Source organism: Gavialis gangeticus, unplaced genomic scaffold, assembly GCF_001723915.1.
Source record: "Gavialis gangeticus isolate Ggan-Ray unplaced genomic scaffold, GavGan_comp1, whole genome shotgun sequence".
NCBI classification, from domain to species: Eukaryota; Metazoa; Chordata; order Crocodylia; family Gavialidae; genus Gavialis; species Gavialis gangeticus.
The window spans coordinates 13,828,536-13,841,429 of NW_017728964.1; the positions used below are offsets into that span (position 1 = coordinate 13,828,536).

The following is a 12,894-nucleotide window of genomic DNA, read 5'->3' on the forward strand; positions in this document are numbered from 1 at the left end:
CCCCCCCCCCCCCCCCCCCCCCCCGGACTGGGAGAGCATGAACTAAGGCACAGGAATCTCCATGGCACCTGGAGCACCCGAGAGAGGGAAAATCTTCTTTCAACAATGTAGATCCCGGCGCCCCTGCCCCGCGCTGGGCTGCCTTAGGGATCCTCGGAAGTAGAGTAAATGGGGTCGTACAGCTCCTCTTTATTCCCGCAGCCTGATGTGGCTGGGCAGGCTCGGGGCTGATTAGCAAGCCCATCAGAGGACATAAGCCACCTTCAGGGCGGGGCTAGGCCGAGCCGGAAGGAAGCTGCCACAGAACGTTCCATTTTGGAACCTTGCAACATCAAGCCCGCGTCCGCGCCAGGGTGGGGGTCGTGCCTGCCCCGCTCCGGGTCCTGTCGCGACATGGCCGAGCCGGGGGCGGCTGAGCTCGACTTGCTGCTGGCGGCCGCTGGGGAGATGTACAGAGAGGCTTTCGGAGGGGCGGCCCCCGAGATCGCGGTGTCGGCCCCGGGCAGGGTGAACCTGATCGGGGAGCACACCGACTACAACCAGGGCTACGTGCTGCCGATGGTGAGTGGGGGCGCCCGGCTCGGGGCACTACCCGAGAGCCGCTTGGGCTGCATTCGGCACGTACGCCGGCTCCGCAAGGGAATCGCCGGGGACCCCTTCCCTCCTCGCGGGGCGACCGTGTGGTTTCCAGAGGGCTGGGCGGGAGCCTTGGCTGCTGCAGCTGCCTCTGGAGACCTGCCTCTGTGGCTGTAGGTGCCGCTGGTATGCAGCCAGCTCCGAGCTGGAGCTCCCTGGTGCAGGCGTGCGGCCGGTGCCCGCCAAGATGAGGCTTTCTCGGAGGATCAGAGCACCCAGCTTAGCAATGACAGGACCAGGGTCGCAGCTCCACTGCTCCCAGCCTGCTGCAGCCTTGCCTTAGCTTTACCCCTGCGCCAGAAGCACCAAGTTGCCTGCTTCTCAGGCCCTTGCTCCCCTGGCTAGACTTGGGAAAGCATTATCATCGCCCCTCAATAAGCTGCTCAGGACCTTGTGTGAGGCCTCTCTTGGGGGGTGGTCTTGCCATGCAGCATCAGGGCTGCCAGGTCGCCTGGGGATGGGAGTGGGGAGGTCTCTGAAGTTGAACTGGAGCAACTTTCCCCAAAGGAGAACTCCATCTCATTGGCAACTTGCACCATCTTCCTGCCTTTCTGGGGAAATGGAGCTAGTGTTGGCAAGTAGGCCTGGAGTGCTACCTTGTGGCCACAGCAGGGAAAACACCTGGAGCCCAAGCCGTGCAAAAGCATGGGGGACAAGTTCCTCATTTCCTAGTTAGGACATCTGAAATAATTGGGCTTTTTCATCTCTTTCCTCCCCACCATACGACTTGGCACACCTGAAAGCCAGGCTGCTTGACTGTGGAATCAGGAACCACCTTCAAAGCACTTAAATTAACTTTAGTCTTTGGAAATCTTGGCCTGCAGTGATAGTCCTGTCTGGGCTGAGCAGCAAGATTGCTGCTCTCAAGGAGTTTTACATTCCTGAGTAAACAGTCACAGAGGAGCTGCCCTACCTTTCCCTGCCTGTAGGTAACAGATGAGCTCTCAGTCTCTTGTTATGCAGATTCTGCCATTTGTGCTCCTTTTGCTTGTAATTGGTAAAACTCTTTGTGCAGATGGCATCTTCTACTCCTCACTGACTGCAGGATGCCTGGACTGCATGAACTTTCTCTTATCTGGAGCTAGCTTTGGCAGTAGCAAGAGGATAAAAAGCTGGTGGCAGTGCTCCCGCAGGAGCAAGCTCACTCGTTGGGGAGTCTTTACCATGGAAAAGGCTTTTTATTCTGTGATGTCCCCTTCCTGAAGCACTGAGCTGAAGCCGTTCTATTTGTTTCATACAGGCCAGCAAGCAGTTGGCATACCCTAGTGTTGGCCCTGAGATGCCCCTGATCTGGGCTGGGGGTTCAGCTCTTTCTGCTTGACCGAGGTTTTATGTAAGGACTGTTCTTGTGCGTGAACAAACCAGTTAAGGGGGTGAAATTCTGGCCAGGTAGTAACACACACAGAGCAGCATCACTGTGGCTTTGTGTAGTTCTAGTCCTGTGCAGGCTGGGGGGATGGGGTCTCTGGGCAGGGTAGAGATTATGGGGGGTGAGAGGGGAGGGAGGGATCTTGATTGCAAGGCTTAGCAGCAAGGCTGTTACTTTCTTGTAAGAGGAGAAGAGGCAAAACCAAACCACCCAGCAATGGGGCATGTTTCCTTCCCCCTCAGTCAGGTTATGCTAACTCCTCTCTTCCCCCTGCAGGCCCTGCAGCTAGGTACTGTGCTGGTTGGGAGCCCGACCCAAGATGGAATGATTTCCATCCTCACTGCTGCAGAGGAAGCGGATGAACCCAAAAGGGTGCAGTTCCCTGCTCCAACAGAAAGCAGCCCCCTCAGGGCAGGAGAGCCCTGCTGGGCCAACTACATGAAGGGCGTGATCCAGCATTACAGGGGTAAGGGCCAAGCACTGTGTAGTCAGTAACAGTCCTGCAGGCTCTTGGGATAGAGCCTTGATCCTTAGGAAAACCCAGCTGATCCCTGCCACCATAGCTCCTCTCACCTGTTGGCTGTGACAGAGTCATTCTCCCAGCACCCACACAATGCCTCCCCCCCAGGCACCCTTGCCCTTCTGCTTCTTCAGATGACCAATTTAGGGTTGACCTGTATCTGACTAAAGCTAATTCCTCCTGTACCACAACCTTTCGCTCCCCCACGTCAGAACTAAAGCACAAAGAAATAGCAAAGTGTGGCACCAGGGCTCAGTCTGTCTCTAGGTCACACCTGGGGTGGGGGAGCAGGACAGGTGAAGAGCTAGATATTGAGCAGCTCTTTCATGTTTTGAACTGAGAACCTCAGGATAAGGCCTTTGCCTACACTGGACCAGACACTGCTTGATCTGTGCCTGCCTGGTTCCTTTTTCCTGTGGAAGCAACCCCCATAGCACGCTGTACTGCAGAAGGTACCATCAACCTAAATTGTGTGTGTATGTCTGTCCCTCTCTTACCTTGTTTCTGTTCTTGCTGTAGCTGGTCCTCTCCCAGGCTTTAATGCAGTGGTAGCCAGCAACGTCCCGCTGGGTGGTGGCCTCTCCAGTTCTGCCTCTCTGGAAGTGGCTACGTACACCTTCCTGCAGCAGCTTTGCCCAGGTAACATCGCAGCCGGTTCATCAACTCCCAGCTCCATATCCCTGGCGCTCTTCTGGGGTCTTCTGCATCCAGTTTCTGTGCTGGGCCCAAAACACTTTAGCAAATGCTTCCATTTAGTGGGAGGTGCTGGGATTTCTCTACTTGGTGGTCATCCCCACCTGCAGGACCCCTTCAGACTCATGGCTATAGCTCAGCACAGCACCAGAATAACTCTGTAGCCTGGGGATACACATCTCCCAGGAGGCACTTACCTTTGGAGCATATGTGATCAAACAGTACCTTCCCACTGCCCCTTCCCCAGCCCTCACACCCTCCCCATCCGTTCTGTCTATAGATCGTGCTGTCCAGTGTATTGTTGCTGGGTTGTTTCATCTGACCTGGTCCCCTGTCTCTCTGATAGCAGTTGGTTCATGTGATGCCTCAGGAAGATGAGCTTGCCCCTGTTCCCTAGTGGTAGGGGCATAGCTGACAGTGTGGTGGAAAGTCGCTTCCCATCCTGCCGCCTCAGATCAGTTCAACCCTAATGCTGTGGCTTGAACTTGCCGATGTTGATTTGGAGGGGCTGCCGGCTGCCGTTCTAGATGTCTTAAAACAGCCAGCAGCAGGGCTGACTCTACTATCAAACAAGTCTTACAAAACCCGTTCCTCCCACCTGGGCTAGGAGGGAGGCCGTGTCAGGCAACACGCTAACATAGCTCTTCCTCATTTGGCCCAGACGATGGGGACTTGGTAGCCAAGGCACTGGCGTGCCAGAAAGCCGAGCACACCTTTGCTGGCATGCCGTGTGGGATCATGGACCAGTTCATCTCTGTGATGGGCAAGGAGGGCCACGCGTTGCTGATAGACTGCAGGTAGGACCAAGCCCATAGCTTGTGGATCCAGCAGTGCCTATGCTCTGAACTGCTCCAGCACCTTTTTTCTGAGGATTTTGGAGGCACTTTCTGAACAGGCTAGAACCCAAGTCTCCTGCTTCCTCATACCAGTTATGCAGCTATGTTAATTGCTAGTACTCGCCTGGCTGGGCAGGCCCTTGCCTGGGGACTGAGGGAGTTCATCTCGACAGCCTCTTCCCCACCAGCACTTGCTTTCCATGACCTTTGGGAAGCAGCACCGTTCTCGCTGCCCAGTGCTCCTCAATCTCTAGGAGCTGATCCATTCAGGCATGAACAGAGATTTGGGGGCACTGCTGGTTTCTGCTCCCTGCAGCAGCTAAGGGAATGATGCACCTCTTCTCCAGGAAACCCTGAGAGAGGAACTTTGTAGCTACAAGGGAAGACTCCTCCCAGCAACCCACCAGTGAGCAAAACTCGCCCCTAAAGCTGGAGAATTCAGTGTGGGTGTTTACTACTTACTGTGGTAACAGCTCTAAGCGCCACAACTGGGCCAGGTCCCCCTATGCTGGGCTCTGTGAAAACACTGGATAAGTGGCAGTTGCTTTTCCAGAAAGGTTGAAAACTTAGATGCAGGAGCCTCACACTGCAGAGGCAACTCATGCTGGCTGTAAACTCCCAGGGCAAGGGTTGTTCTTGTTCTGTGAGCTGCAGGCCCCACTACAAGACCCGCGCATGGGCTCATACTGATGCTGCCATATGAATGAGGATGGTGCCTCAAATTTGGCACCCGAAAAGGCTTGCAACCAGTTCTGCAGAGATGATAGCCCCCTCCCCTGACTGGGTGGGGCACACAGAAGCTAGGCGGTTTTGCAACTGGCTTCATGTCCCTCATTCTCTGCCTGATGTTTATCACTTCTGTATTCTTCTAATGTCTCTGTGCCACATTTGACCATTTTGTTACACGTGCCTGTGCTTGCTTATTGTACTTGGTGAAGTCTTTCTTTGTACGTGTGCCTTCAAGCAGCGAGCATTGCAGCAGGTGTTATATAATCCTGAGGCTCTGTGCCACAGTCACAGGTGGCTGAAGCAATAGTATAGCCCTACTTTTTCATTAGTTCCTTAGAGCATCTGACTCTAGTACGTACATGGTTGAGACTTCTCTATTGCAACCCCCCACAAAACCAGCCCTGGGGTGGCCATAGCAAAGAACACCTGGCTGGTCAGGATGCGGGAGTAGGAAGGGATCAGGAAATGCTTCCCTGTGACCTCTCATTCCAGATCACTGGAGACGCAACTGGTGCCATTGACCGACCCTGGCCTGGTTGTTCTCATCACCAACTCCAACGTGCGGCACACGCTGACAGGCAGCGAGTACCCCACACGCCGGCGCCAGTGTGAGGAGGCAGCCAGGGCTCTTGGCAAGGCCAGCCTGAGGGAGGCCTGCATGGCTGACTTGGAAGGTGGGGGCAGACTCAGGCTTAATGTGCAGTGTGCGTCTCCTAGAGGCACGTGCTTGGGGCTGTAGAGGGAGCCAGTCTGATCTCCCCTGGTGCCGGGAGTTGGGCAGTACAGGGGCAGGGATCTTGTTTCACATTTGACACGCAATCCGCATCGAGGCACCTAGGTTGCCGGTGGGTGACACTGGGAGGCTCCAGCAGCTTCTCAGTCAGGTCTCATCTCTCCAGCTGCGAAGCGCCTGCTGAACGAGGAGGTGTACAGGCGAGCGAGGCATGTCATTGGGGAAATCGAGCGCACTGCCCAGGCCGCCCGTGTGCTGCAAGCCAGGGACTACAGCACGTTCGGGAGGCTGATGGTGGAGAGTCACAACTCTCTCAGGTAGGGGCATGGCTGGTTGCACCGGGCAGTCACACTCCTGTCCAGGCAGAAGGTGCTTGGCAGGGCTTGAGGATGAGGAACTGCAGGAGCTTAAACCTCAGGGCACCATGTCCACAGCAGTGCCCTGTTCAGTTGGTGCCGTGGCTTGGTGTGCCTGTTGGCAAACAGCTTGTGACAGGAAAGCACAGGCTTCACGGATCAGCAGCCCAGAGGAATTCCCCAGAAGCGCTTGTTGCTCTGGTATCGGAGAATCCTAGACAAGTTGGGCTGGAAGGGACCTCCAGAGCTCGTCTAGTCCAACCACCTGCCTGAGGCAGGATTATCCCTATCCAAACCATCCTATATAAACTCTTTATTAAAAAAAAAAAAAAAAAACCAAAAAAAAACAAACTCCTGTAAGCCCTGATGCAGTGCAAGACGTAACACCTGAACCTGCCGCAGATAAAGCAGGGGAACCACAGCAGCCAATATCTTGCTCCTATAAAAAGATTGTTAATATATATTCAAGATCCCTAGCAGAGGGCCATGCCCCCTTCTACAGAGGAAGGCAAGCCCCTTCAGCCAGGAACCTCTGGCTTTAGTCCCAGCAAGAGCATTGGCACAATCCAGTCTAAGTCCCCAGCCTTAGTTGTAGCCAACACTCAGTGCCTCTGAGGAAAGCTTTAAAATCACCCTGATGCATGTATCAGAAAGGGGGAGTGGGCAACCAGCAAAGCCCAGAAACCTGGGAAATACCCATAGTAGAACATAGGCATAGCTATGCTTAGATCGTCTCTGACTAGTGGCTGTCCAGCCTCTTCTTGAACACCTCCCGTGATGGAGAGTCCACAACTTCTGTAGGCAGTCTGCTCATATCACCAGTCTGCACCAGTAGGGAGTTGCTGCCTGATGACCGTTACCCAGTAGCGTCCCATTAGAGAGAAGAACTCCAAGGCCAGCTCTGGCAGGGGGGCTGTACCCTCTCCACTTAGACTAGTGATTCTAGGGCTAGGCCTGCAGTGTACTCTTGAAATGTTCCTTGAGTTGGATCCTTGGAGGACTCCGGTTCATCTTGCCCTGTAGCTGGTTGCCAAAGTAATGGGCGTGTTTGGATAGTCGCTCCCTAGAACAGTTGGCTCTGCCAGCCTGCCTGACTGGATCTGGTTTCCCAGGGATGACTACGAGGTCAGCTGCCCAGAGCTGGATCAGCTCGTTGCTGCAGCGATGGAGGTCAGCGGGGTTTACGGCAGCAGGATGACAGGTGGTGGCTTTGGAGGCTGCACAGTCACTCTGCTGGAGGCAGGAGCCACGGAGAAAGCTGTGCAGCACATCAAGGTATGTTGCAGCTGCCTGGCCTTTCCATGATGGAGGCCTCTCTTCTGACCCATCCCCCTCTTGCTGCTTGGACCCAACTGCACCAGCAAGAGTGGAGAATGCTCATCCTACACCCACCTCACTTGGGCATGAAGGATGAGGCAAGGAGGGTTGAGCCCAGGGCTGGGCAACTGGAAGAGGTTGCTCCCACCCACTCCTAGCCTTCCAGTCAGAGCTGTGTATGGGGAGTGATGAGAGAGGAGTCATCACAAAGGACCCTAGGAGTGTGAAAACAAAGCACCACAGAGGGTGAGCTTTCTTCCTGACAGGCTTGGACCTTTGGGCCCTAGGGCATGCTATTTCAGTGTTGCTCATCTTGGTCACCACCGCTACAGAGGTGTACGTGAAATAGCCTGGGGTCTTGGATCAGTACTGCTCAGTGCAGCAGCATCTGTCACGAGTGTGTTCTGCTGGTGTAGCCCATGGCTGTAGCCCATAGATTCTGACCATCCTTAACTCCCCTTTTGTCTCCTAGGAGAAATACAGTGGCAGAGCAACCTTCTACTTTACAAAACCTTCAGATGGGGCCAAGGTGCAGCCTCTGTAGAAGAACAACCTCTTCCACAAGGGGGATCCCTTTCTCTGATGTGGTTGAGGACCAGATGCTCATTAACGTGCCAGCTCCTCTTCCTGTCCCTCCTTGAAGAGATCCAGTGAAACTCCTTTACTACCTCATGAAACTAAGGGGAATGTACAGAGGTGCATTGCTCGGGCAATAAAATTATATTTTGCACAACAGTCCTGTTGCCTGTCTAACCCAGTAACGTTCTGAGCTTTGTTACCCTAATGTAAATGGGACGTGTATGTGAGGCAAGGAAATCTAGATCTTTGCTTGGTTATATTGCTCTCAGGCAGGCTATGCAAGTGTAACGCTAAAGGCAATATCAAGTGCCCTATGCCAGTATGTTTTGAGAGAAGGGGTTGTGGTTATGCTCTGAGCCCATATGCTCTTGCCCCTGTAATGTATCCCTTGGCAAGTGGCACAGGTGCTAGTCTTCACCAGTTGCTTTAAATAAGAAGGGCAGCCAAACTATAGAGAAATGTTTATTAAGTGCAATACAAAGCCATCTGGTCCAGAACACCTGCTGTCAGACTGTTGCCTTGGATAGAGCTGAATTCAGCTGTATTCTACGCTTGTGTTCTAGCCCGGTATGCCTGTTAGAAGAGGCATACAACCCGGTTTTTAGGGCAAGACTGCCAGGATCAGGACCAGCCAACATGCTGCATTCTGCTCCAGACAGTATAACAAGCTCTTTGGTTAAAACTGCTATCAGGGTTCCCTCTTGAGGTTGTGAATCAAGGTGTAAGGGACATCTGCAGTACAGAACGCAGAAAAAAGGACTAGCATTCAGGTGGAGAAGAACCACGTCAACTGATACTTTCTTACCACTATCCATGCAGGTAAAATAACCCCAGTTATAAAGAAACATGGAAAACAGGAACTGAAAATTAAGGCAGATGACAACTGGGTGTTTGTTTGGTAACTTTCTTCCAGGTAGTGGAAAACCATGTCTGCTTTAACCTCTACCAGACTGGGCTTCTTGTGTTTTAAATCAAACTGAAGTAGATCCAACTCCCACCAAAGCTGTAGGGTTGTGCAGGACAACATGAATGTACGTCTTAATCAGGTGCACAGATCTCATTCATACTAAAAATTAATGGACAAATTCCCATTGAAATCGGGAGGACAGAACTGAGCTCTAAAAGTGGCCGGTATTTATAAACTACTCTGGTGCAAAGGAGTGTTTAAGGAGTTCATAGATAAACCCCACTTCTCCCAAGAGCTGCCCCTGGGGCCTAAAGTCAGTTTATGCTTTGGTTGCAGAGGTTTGGCTTAGGAAGGCACAAGCAGCTGAGTTCCAGCCCAATGCTGCTCCGTTAGAGAGCAAGGGGTTGAGCCAACTTGAGCCAGTCCATAGCCCATCTCACTGGAAGACTGCTCCAAAATCTTTTACAACACTGCGTCCTCTTGTCGCCACTTGACAGAAAGCACCCCAAGGCTGAGCCTCTTGCCCAAGTCAGGGAAGGGATCAGTAGCACAACCAGGGATAGAGCCCAGGAACTGGCTTACTCTTTCCAGTGCAGAGCTCGCTCCATCAGACCATGGCTGCCTCCTGCTCTTGCGCAGCCAGTTAACCTCATGTGGTGATTCATAGAGGTTTGGGGGAAGATTTTCAAAAGCACAAACAGAAGTCAGGAACTCAATTCCCTCTGTCGTTCGTCCCTTTGAAAATCTCCACCGTATGCACTTAGCACAAGGACCCTAGTATGTGTCGTCATCACCATCCCAATTCAGAAGTGTGGATGCTGAGCTCAGGGTGCTGCTGTCAACTGGGTTAAAGCGGAGAGTACAAGCCCTATCATTAAGTACCATGCCTTCTGGCCAGAACTACTATTCCATGACTCCAACAGAAAGAGCTGCACCTTAAGAAAAGAGGCGGTATAAACCCCTGGAGGATGCTCAGAGGTGCAGCTGCTCCCAGCATTTGATAGCAGTTAGCAGAATTGACCTAGTGCACAGGGCTGCATCCTGGCCACCAAGCTCTGGCCAGGTACAGATAAAGTCTGGGAATGGTTGGTCCACAGAAACAAACTGGCCGAGACAGGCAAATGCTTCAACTTGAATGGGAAAGAGACGCTCCAGTCCCAAAATGGGGATGGACTAAGAGAAGGAGGCTAACAGCTCGCTCTGTCTTCCATCACCTTGTGCTTCCTGGTTGATAATGGAATCTTATATTCCACAAAGGGCATTTCTGTGGGGTACAAATGCCTTTTGAAAGTCACACCCTACCTGGGCTAAGCTCCACTTGTGAACGATAGAATCAGCAGGGAATCCTGGTCTTGGGTTTGCAGCAAAAACATTACTTCTGTTGTCTCCTTTCAGAGCATGCCATGGGACCTGAAGCGCTAATCTTCCCTTCCTGGCTGCTCCTGGCTTTTACCCACAGTACACTGGAGCTACACTGAGACTGCTGTTTCTTGCTATGCAGCCTGTAGACACATCTGGCTGAGACGCTCCAAGAAGTTGGGCCCCTGTATCATAGGAGTCAGTGCTGAGGGATGTAGGGACTGATCTAAAGCTCACTTAAATTACTGGGAGGCTTTCCATCAGGTTTAATGGCCTCTGGCTTGGTCCTTTAACTTATCTGCTGAACTTGCTAATGACTCCCAAAAGCCAGAGTCCTCTTATGTCCTGACCTGTGTAGATCTCATCTACCTAGGTTTCTTTATAAAATAATAAAATACATTTATAAATATATATACTAGGAAAACTGTACAATAGTGTAAGCAACACTGAATTAGAGCATTGCAGGTAATGCTATACAACTCAAGGCTATAATTTGTTATTGCAGTACCACACATTAGCAGCAAGGGGCTTTACAAAAACAGGTGTGGTGGGAATGAGTAGGTTACCCTCACCTTCTACCTGGCAACACACACTTATAAAAAAACAGAACTTTAAACATTTCTGGACGATCATGAAGTTGTCTTCTTGGGGAGTTGTTTCCCAGGGGTGAAATTAATAGATGAAGCAGTTGGAAAGGTGAGGAAGTCAAAAGTGATGTGCAGGGTAGAGCAAATGTGGACATTTCAATGCAAACCAAAACCCAGTGCAGCCAAAATTCCAGGAACATCAGAGCTTGTAGGTAACATGCACCCAAAGACCTATATCAGCAGGCAAGGATTATACACTGAACTCCAAAATGGCTGGGCAATGGCCCAGCAGTGAGAAGTCACCAATGTCAAAATCTTCAGTAAAGACCCAAGGCCACCCAGGAGAGCTCTGAATGGGCATCAAGACCCCTGCCACCCCAACTGCGAACTGGGCTGTGCCCTTGACCATAGCAAGCTGCAAAAGAAAGACTGGCTTGACAAGTGTCGTGGTAGTTTTATGCCAGGAGAGATGTGGCAGGCTCTCTGGCACAGTCTGGAAGCTGACCAAACAATAGGTCTGCCTGATAAGTTCTGCAGTCTGAATGGAGACGTCCTTTCGGCAGCCTCTCCCCAGCTCAGGCTTCGTAGAACTGCCTCTCCATCTGTTTGGTGAGCGTTCCACTGGACATCATGGTCCTGCTGACGAACTCTTTGGTGACCTGCTGGGTGAGGGTGCTGCTGTTGCTCTCTACCCGCTGGGAGGTCATCAGCATGCCATCTGCAACAAGAGGAGCAGGTCAGCAGTTGGTAGGATAGCCATCAGGGAGATGCAGCCTGGGTTTGGTCCCAGATATATCGTGTCAGACTTTTATGTATGTAGTTGCAGGGTGCATCATGGCTTTAGCTCACAAGTTCTTTTCCTGACTTGTTATACAGGTAATGCCAGTCCCTGTTCTGCATATGGGAAATGCAATCATGGACCATTTCAGGCCAGCATCCACACAACACCTCTGGGAAGGGGAGGTACAGCAGGAACTGCTGAGCACTACAGGGCCTCAGTGAGGATGAAGGTTTGTGGGTTTAATTCGGACTCTCAACTCACTCCTAAGATATGGTTGTGGGGCAGGAAAGGGGAAATGAGATAAAAATCCTTAAAATTCTCACCGCCTCTTGTTATCCCATTTGATGTTTGCCCACAGAACTGATCAGCTTTGAAGAACCTTCCAAGAGACTTCCCACCCCTCCCTGAGGGGAGATTGGGAAGTGTGCAGAGATAGCCCAACGAGACCTGGATATCCAGAGTTGTGCTGTAGGCCTTCACTACCTCAGCTTCTTTCCTTGCCGCTGGGCCACACCAATGAATGTGACTCTGTCTTCTAATTTGGTCTCTAGTGACCAAGAAGTTGCAGAGAGAAAGCCCTTACCTGTGAAATGCGGATCCAGAGAGGAGTGGGTGAGGCTGGTTTTAGTGCTGTATTCAGTGGGGAAGTTGTACACTTCTCTCGTATACTGTTGCCCTCCAAACTGTGAGAAGGCTCCTGAAAAGAAGCATAGAAAAGTCAACTTTGTGAACACTGGGGGAACTGTACAATCACTATTGAGCCTCTCGTGACTCAACCCTGGACGATAAATATCAACAGTTCTTCTTTCCGTGCCCGTCTTGTCCAACATTAAAGCAAAAGCCAGAAGGTTGTGTTGTAACTGGTCCATTGGAAACCATTAAAGAATGAAAAAAAGAATGAATGAAGAAGACTCATAAGAAAGAAGAGGGCTAAGGACTGCATGAGGTGGTTCCCCAGCCTTTTGAGTATTGTCTGGTCATGCAAAGAAGAAGGCTGGTATTAAACAGCAGCACTAAGTTCTCACATTCTTTCCCCATATTGAGGAAAGAATATACCACCCCTGAGGTAAATGTAACATTACCCTAATTTTTACAGATGGCAACTCTACAGCAGAAGACATTTAGTGAGTTGCCAGGAGACCTAAAAAGGGAAGACTTAGGTCTTGTCCTGAAGTTCCCTGCCCTCACCATTTTTTCCTACAGTTACACCAAGAAAGTGGTACCCAGAAAGGAGCAGAAGATAGTGATCCAGAATTCAAGGGGAAAAAAAAGTGGGGGCGAATTATTATGTAGAAAGGAAGAAACACAAAATGTTAATGCCTATGGAAACATAAAGGAAATGTCGGAGACTGAAAACAACAGCACACAAAACTCCTGTGGACATGGATGTGAGTTAAAGGAGCACTGGTGATAAAAGATGAATACCCATCTTTATATATATATTAGCTTTAAATGACAAATCTGTTATTTGATACATTGGATTCATTAATAA

General features: G+C 51.2%; 2 protein-coding genes across 4 annotated transcripts in view; one reads left to right on the forward strand and one right to left on the reverse strand.

The window, feature by feature from the left end:
* The first annotated feature begins 283 nt into the window (after positions 1-283).
* Positions 284-7,924, forward strand: GALK1 (galactokinase 1). The gene is made up of 8 exons (XM_019503440.1): positions 284-561; positions 2,282-2,471; positions 3,045-3,164; positions 3,880-4,015; positions 5,276-5,457; positions 5,683-5,833; positions 6,985-7,147; positions 7,662-7,924. Exons 1-8 carry the CDS (start codon positions 394-396, stop codon positions 7,731-7,733), a joined length of 1,182 nt encoding a protein of 393 aa, XP_019358985.1. The 5' UTR covers positions 284-393; the 3' UTR covers positions 7,734-7,924.
* Positions 7,925-8,214: 290 nt separating this feature from the next.
* Positions 8,215-12,894, reverse strand: part of ITGB4 (integrin subunit beta 4) — a 57,196-nt gene continuing 52,516 nt past the window's right edge. For all 3 annotated transcript variants that reach the window (XM_019503412.1, XM_019503404.1, XM_019503421.1), the window contains 2 exons: positions 11,992-12,099; positions 8,215-11,345 (listed from right to left, as the gene is read on the reverse strand). In XM_019503412.1, coding sequence (XP_019358957.1) covers positions 11,197-11,345; positions 11,992-12,099 — 257 coding nt within the window. In that variant the 3' untranslated portion in view covers positions 8,215-11,196. The remainder of the gene's footprint in view (positions 11,346-11,991; positions 12,100-12,894) is intronic.